The sequence below is a fragment of the Sphaeroforma arctica genome (genome assembly GCF_001186125.1).
Source record: "Sphaeroforma arctica JP610 unplaced genomic scaffold supercont1.1371, whole genome shotgun sequence".
In the NCBI taxonomy this organism is placed as follows: domain Eukaryota; class Ichthyosporea; order Ichthyophonida; genus Sphaeroforma; species Sphaeroforma arctica.
Window position 1 is genome coordinate 10,620 of NW_014039187.1, and position 5,788 is coordinate 16,407.

Below are 5,788 nucleotides of genomic sequence, written 5' to 3' on the forward strand. Positions count from 1 at the left end.
GAATTGTATGCATTGGACTGATGAGACAATCTTAAGGGTGTAAGCGCGTATAAATTACATCGTATGTTGTGTAAACTTCGATGGATATTTCTATGTTTCAAACTATGTTATATAAACTATGATACAATTTAGGTCAGTTAGGATTTAGCAGTGGTAGCTTGTGTAAGAATGATCGGGACTGCCTCTTGGTAAGAGTCTTAATATCATCGATCACACAGGACATACCTCTAGCTGTTCTTTATTGAATAGTTTTCACTAGAAGTACTAATTGTTTGACCACATGGCTAATTTGTAGATAGACATAAGAACGTAAGTCATGTTAATACATTAGCTAATATAAATAAAGTTCCATCTGAAGAAAAGTTATAAAAGGAAAAAGACCTATTGGATTTTGGAGATTGGCTGGAAGACCAAAACTTGTAAGTAGTAGTTCTGAGATTATAAAATTTAGTTTATAATATCCTACATCCACTTTTGTCTCAAATAGGTCCAAGTAAGTGAGTCATACACTCAGGCTATTGGAGCCATCAAAGTGAATGTAGAACACTTTGGAAATATTGGAAAAAGAACTTGTATATTTTTTTTATAAATACAAATAAAAACCAATGTGTTATCTCATTTGATCTTGATATTTTAGACTAACCGGAGGCCGTATTTCTACAGTTGTATGTACATATAATATTAAATGTATGATGATTATGTAAAGCGAGTCGTGTCTACGTATTTGTACATGATGACGCACCACACACTCGTACATATGAATATATTTTTATGACGTGTTCAGTACAATAACAACAGCCTTGTACGTACATATAATATTAAATATATATCCAGCATTAAAAAGTACATGCTTCAAGCACATATAAATATATGATGAATATGCAAAGCGAGTCGTAGCTATGTATTTGTACATGATGACCACGCACTCGTACATATGAATATATTTATATGATGATGATTATACAAAGCGAGCTACAACAACAACAGCAATATTTAGATATCATGTAAATGAACAATAATAAAAAGAAATGACTAAAAAAAATGCTTTCATCATCAATCGCTCTATTACCTTTGTCTATATTTGTGTACATTCTTTGTATTTGACATTATATATATGTCTTGTTTGTTTGTATCTTGCCTTCTGTGTGTCGGATTTCTTCGCACATTCCAGTCTGGCCTTCTCAATCCTCTTTCCTCCACGTCACCTGCTATACGTGTCATAAGAGGTAGTGTAGCAGACTTGGACACTAAGGCCGCATCTTGTTTGTTTTTCAAATCTATATCATCACGTATGACTGGTTTGTCTGTTTCTGTAAGGTCTCCACTCAAACAGTATGTCTGAAAACCCCTCACACGCTGGTAATATTCCTCTGTAATAGTCCCGCTCTATCTTTTGTTTGAAACTCTATACTCTGATCTAAATGTATTACTTCTGCGCCTTCAAATATATCACTCACGCCAATACATGCATTATTAAACTCAGTTTTTGAGATGTCAAGATAACCCTGTCCTTCTACATCGTCAAAACCGATACAATAATTATGTAATTTAGCTAGGCACATAAGTAGCTCAGGAACAAATACAAAGCTAAATTGTATCGGCTTCCATAGGATACCCCACTTTCTTACAAATATCCCAAACGCTTGCTCAATATGCATACGCGTTTGGGATTGAAAGAAATTAAAGGCATCCCAGTATTCGCCCAGGTTTCTCCCTGGAGAAGGAACAAGCATGAATTAGTCACCCGTGTACACATTATCACCTACTACATAATATGGTCGAGGCAGCGTCCGAATCAGATCTAAAAAGCCACAGGCCTCTAAGGCACACTTGTCATGTACGGAGCCAAAAGATGAACAAGCAACTGCTCTTGGCAATTCACTCCAAGGGCCATCTTATGGCCAGAGAATAAACGAAAAAGTCCATCTAGTGCTCCTACCCAGTAAGCAATGACTCCAAACGTTGGTCGTTGCCTGAATCCTTCGGCTATCTCCTTGCACTCTTGTGTGGTAGTAGAAAAGCGTATTCTCAGTGCATCCAGATTACTGACCTCGTTGATTGCACGCACTACTCGTTTAAATATTGCATATACAGTACTTTTGTGCTTTACATGTGTGCACTTGAGATCTGCTACTTGGCTCCCCGCTAGCATACGTGAAGTAGCTAATCGAACCCCAACGTCGATGCTTCCGTTCCTCAGGCTTCCCATGACTTCATCACGTTCACACATAGGTGTGATAGCTTGTTTTAAAATTAAAAACTGAGGTAAGCTCATGCGCATGTCAACATGGAAGGAGTTCATTTGTAGCATGTGCCCAGCGATCTCATCGAACAATGGCCCAAAACGATACACAAGTGATCCTCTAGGCACAATATTTGATTGTTCTAGAACAGGAATGACGTTTGTTAGTACCGTTAATATTGTAGTTATTATCATAGCGGTTGTAGTATTATCCTCACTTTCGGAGTCTTCGTCACTACTTGATTCACTATCCTCCTCCTTATCAATACTACTTGTGTTGATGCCACTATCCTCCGTTGTACGCAAAATATTGCTAAGCACATCACTAGCACTGTATGTATCCTCATTGATGGCATTAGCCAATCGCTGTCTCAATGCTGCTCGGCGTGTGTAGAAAATGGGAAGTTCCTCGTCCATATTGTATCACAAAAGAACAACGGTTGTATATATTAGAAGTAGTATACATTTATTAGACACTTTTCTATGATAAATTATAACATGCATATGAATTTTTGAAAGCTACGCACTTTTAGAGTAGGTTTATAAATAGTCTGTACTTTGGCGGGAAATGTCGAGATTTACGTTAGCTACTTTGGTGCAATTGAGTCTGAAATCTCGAATAGGACACCTTCTGAGTCATTTTGACAATTTTCAGCCTTAATTTGCCCTATTATTGATACTATTACGAAAATTTGCTATAACCGATTAGACTCGGCCTCTCAGACTCTCAGGCTCTCGATTTTTTAAAAGTGCCCTGCCGGCACTTTTTTTTGAAAATGAAGAAAGCGAAAAGGAAAAAAGAGGCCCGAATGGTCTATTCACGAGGGCCTTCAAGAGGGTCTTGTCCAAAACGTGTGTTTTCGGCATATACAACTTATCAGATAACAGTAAACAACAACATATACCAGGTTTTGCTTTGTACTGGGGTCGTTTGAGCTATATACGCGTCCGTAAGCGTTTAGAACGAGTGTAATATGAGCGGGTCTTTGTACACGGCGGGCGGCAAGCGAAAAAGCTTCAACAACGATGGCAGCCGTCGTCTAGCAGGCTCAGGCGGAGCTAACAACACGGGCAAAGAAGAGAATAAAAAAGTTGATAGCAATCAGACGAAGCTAAAATTCAAACCGGTGAAACCTCCTACAACTGGGAATGACAACGTTGCTACTACTAAAAGCGTGGATACCCCCGATGGAATTGTCTCGCACTATGACATACGATTCTTATCACCGATCATCCGGTCATCGTAGTCGTCGTGTCACACTCCGCATGGCCACACATGAAAATATTACTCATACATATCCTCCTCCACTCTAAGTGATGACTACAGAACGAATGCTTAACTCGTCCATACTTTCTGACGGCCTCACTTTCTTAGGCGTTAAACACAATCTTGATCTATGTGCATTCAAGGCCACCGCTCAGTTTCCACGGTTTGTTTCACCTGAGGGCGGCGGTATCGCCCTCGACTGGTCCGACATCAATTTACTTTTGGAACTCGACTACGTTTGTCTCCTCATAAAAGACATCATCGCTGCCAACACTAAACCCGACAGTACCCTCGTCATGGTCGCCCTTTTGCGCCCGGCAGCACCTCGGTAGCCCGTATTTATGGCACATATTCAGAGCCAGCCGTTCCTCGTCCAAAACACGGCCACTACATATTCCCGCCATGCCATGACCTCTGTCGGCAAGCCATCCTTGGTTTTCACCGTCGTCGCTATCCTCGGCCCTCTCCACTACCATGTCACACCTGGCCACGATTTCACCCTCGCTATCATTTACGCAAAGGCAAATCCGGAATTTGCCAAACACTGTCACACATGCGTAGAGGGCAAGAGGGAAGCTACAGGCATCCTTCATCAATCAGCTGATACCGTCTGTGGACCAAGCAAACGACTACATACTGACCTCCAGAGACCCGTTCCTCCTAACAGGTACAAAATATATACATACTCAATATGTTTGATGCAGGAACCCGTTTCGGCCTCCACACCGCTCTTCCCAACAAACAGGCTATGTTCAGAAACGTTGATTTCCTCTTCAAATACGTTCATCCATTCTGGGCCCCGAATACGCTCACTGTAGACAACGACCGCTCGTTTCATAGCCAGGAATTGAAAAATATGCTTCTCACACGTCGCATGCAACTACGTTGCCCTCACCCATATTCTCCGTCCCAGAATGCGTAAGTCGAGCGTCCCCATGTAATAGCCGGGCCTCCACATTAGACTCTATGTTATAAACGTACTCTTAAGCAGTACGTAAACTATAAACGTACTCTTAATAGTACGAGGAACTTAAGTTTCCTAAAATGGTTTTTAACGGTTTTTATTAATTAAACACCTTTTCCATTTTACATATCAGATATTTGGATAAGGCCATTAAAAGGCCAGATTAAAATGCCAAAGATATGATTTGGACTAGTTCTATTAATAGAACTATGTTAACTTCCAAATCTATTTATATCTGAATACTTCGGTAGCGAGATGGCTCAACCGAATATAGGTTTCTAGGGACTATTAGGGTTACCTAGTTTAACCTCCGTTCAGCCAACCAGATATGCCAGTCTGATGAAGGTAATAAATAATATTATCCCTAAGTCGGTAATTCTTGAAAAGTGGCAAGTTATTGGTTAATGCTATAACTATGAACATCAAGAGTTTTCTTCTTCTTTTTTTCTATTCTTTTTTTCTAAAGATAGGATTTTATGAGTCTCTCGGATTCGCCCCAACGAAACATACCATAGTTTCTAATAGAGCGACAACGAAACACTAAATAAAATCCCTTCGGCGAAAACAGTACTGAGAGGATTATATATAGGCAATGTCTCAGCCTCACAATCACTCAGAGTATTGCTGTTTTCACGAGGCATACCTAACTTTACTAAAAAAGACACATTTCGTTAATTTATTTCGAATTTAACTATACTTAGACTTAACCTAAGCGTTTAATTACTCTAAGACATTACTATCGCCTTGATAGACCGAATCTTACACCCACGACACTCTGAACGGTCTTATTCGTCTACTTCTCTTAGATTCGGGATTGCCCCGCCCGGGCTGCGAGGACGCTCTTCTTTGGGCTGGCGACATCCGCATTCGAACACTTGGTGACAACGACAAGCTACGCACACCTGCTTAAACATTCCTCCAAGAGGCTCACCCCTGTGACCCTCGAGCACGTTTCGGCTGTGCGTTAATGTTAAAACTACGCGGTGCAGCCGCCAAACAACAACCTAAACGCGACCTACAAGTCAGTTTTGGCGTCCTACTTGTCCGCAGCAAGAAGTATTTAACATCTAGTTGATATGTCGCTATAACAGTAGCACTGACAGACTGACAGCACGGAAGTCAGACTTCTACATATCTAAAATATATATACAACCGAAGTTCGGAACACCGAACAGTCAGGTGTCAACAATCATGTCGGTAAACAGTCCAAAATTATCAGAATGTGGGCGGTACATCCATTTTAAAATACAAACACATGATTTAAAATTGTAAATAGACCCTCTACTTATAAATTGAGTACAGTCAGACTACAAAG

General features: G+C 40.4%; 3 protein-coding genes across 3 annotated transcripts; 1 reads left to right on the plus strand and 2 right to left on the minus strand.

The window, feature by feature from the left end:
- Nucleotides 1-1,819: 1,819 nt before the first annotated feature.
- Nucleotides 1,820-2,659, minus strand: SARC_10743 (hypothetical protein; the record flags this gene model as incomplete). The annotated part of the gene is made up of 1 exon (XM_014295202.1): nucleotides 1,820-2,659. The coding sequence occupies one exon, from the start codon at nucleotides 2,657-2,659 to the stop codon at nucleotides 1,820-1,822; it is 840 nt and encodes a 279-aa protein (XP_014150677.1).
- A 557-nt stretch (nucleotides 2,660-3,216) lies between these two features.
- Nucleotides 3,217-3,438, plus strand: SARC_10744 (hypothetical protein; the record flags this gene model as incomplete). Its single annotated transcript, XM_014295203.1, has 1 exon — nucleotides 3,217-3,438. A coding segment is annotated over one exon (222 nt), but the record flags the coding sequence as incomplete, so codon positions are not given.
- A 286-nt stretch (nucleotides 3,439-3,724) lies between these two features.
- SARC_10745 (hypothetical protein) lies at nucleotides 3,725-4,347 on the minus strand (the record flags this gene model as incomplete). The annotated part of the gene is made up of 2 exons (XM_014295204.1): nucleotides 3,725-4,013; nucleotides 4,196-4,347. The coding sequence occupies 2 exons, from the start codon at nucleotides 4,345-4,347 to the stop codon at nucleotides 3,725-3,727; spliced, it is 441 nt and encodes a 146-aa protein (XP_014150679.1).
- Between the last annotated feature and the right edge of the window lie 1,441 nt (nucleotides 4,348-5,788).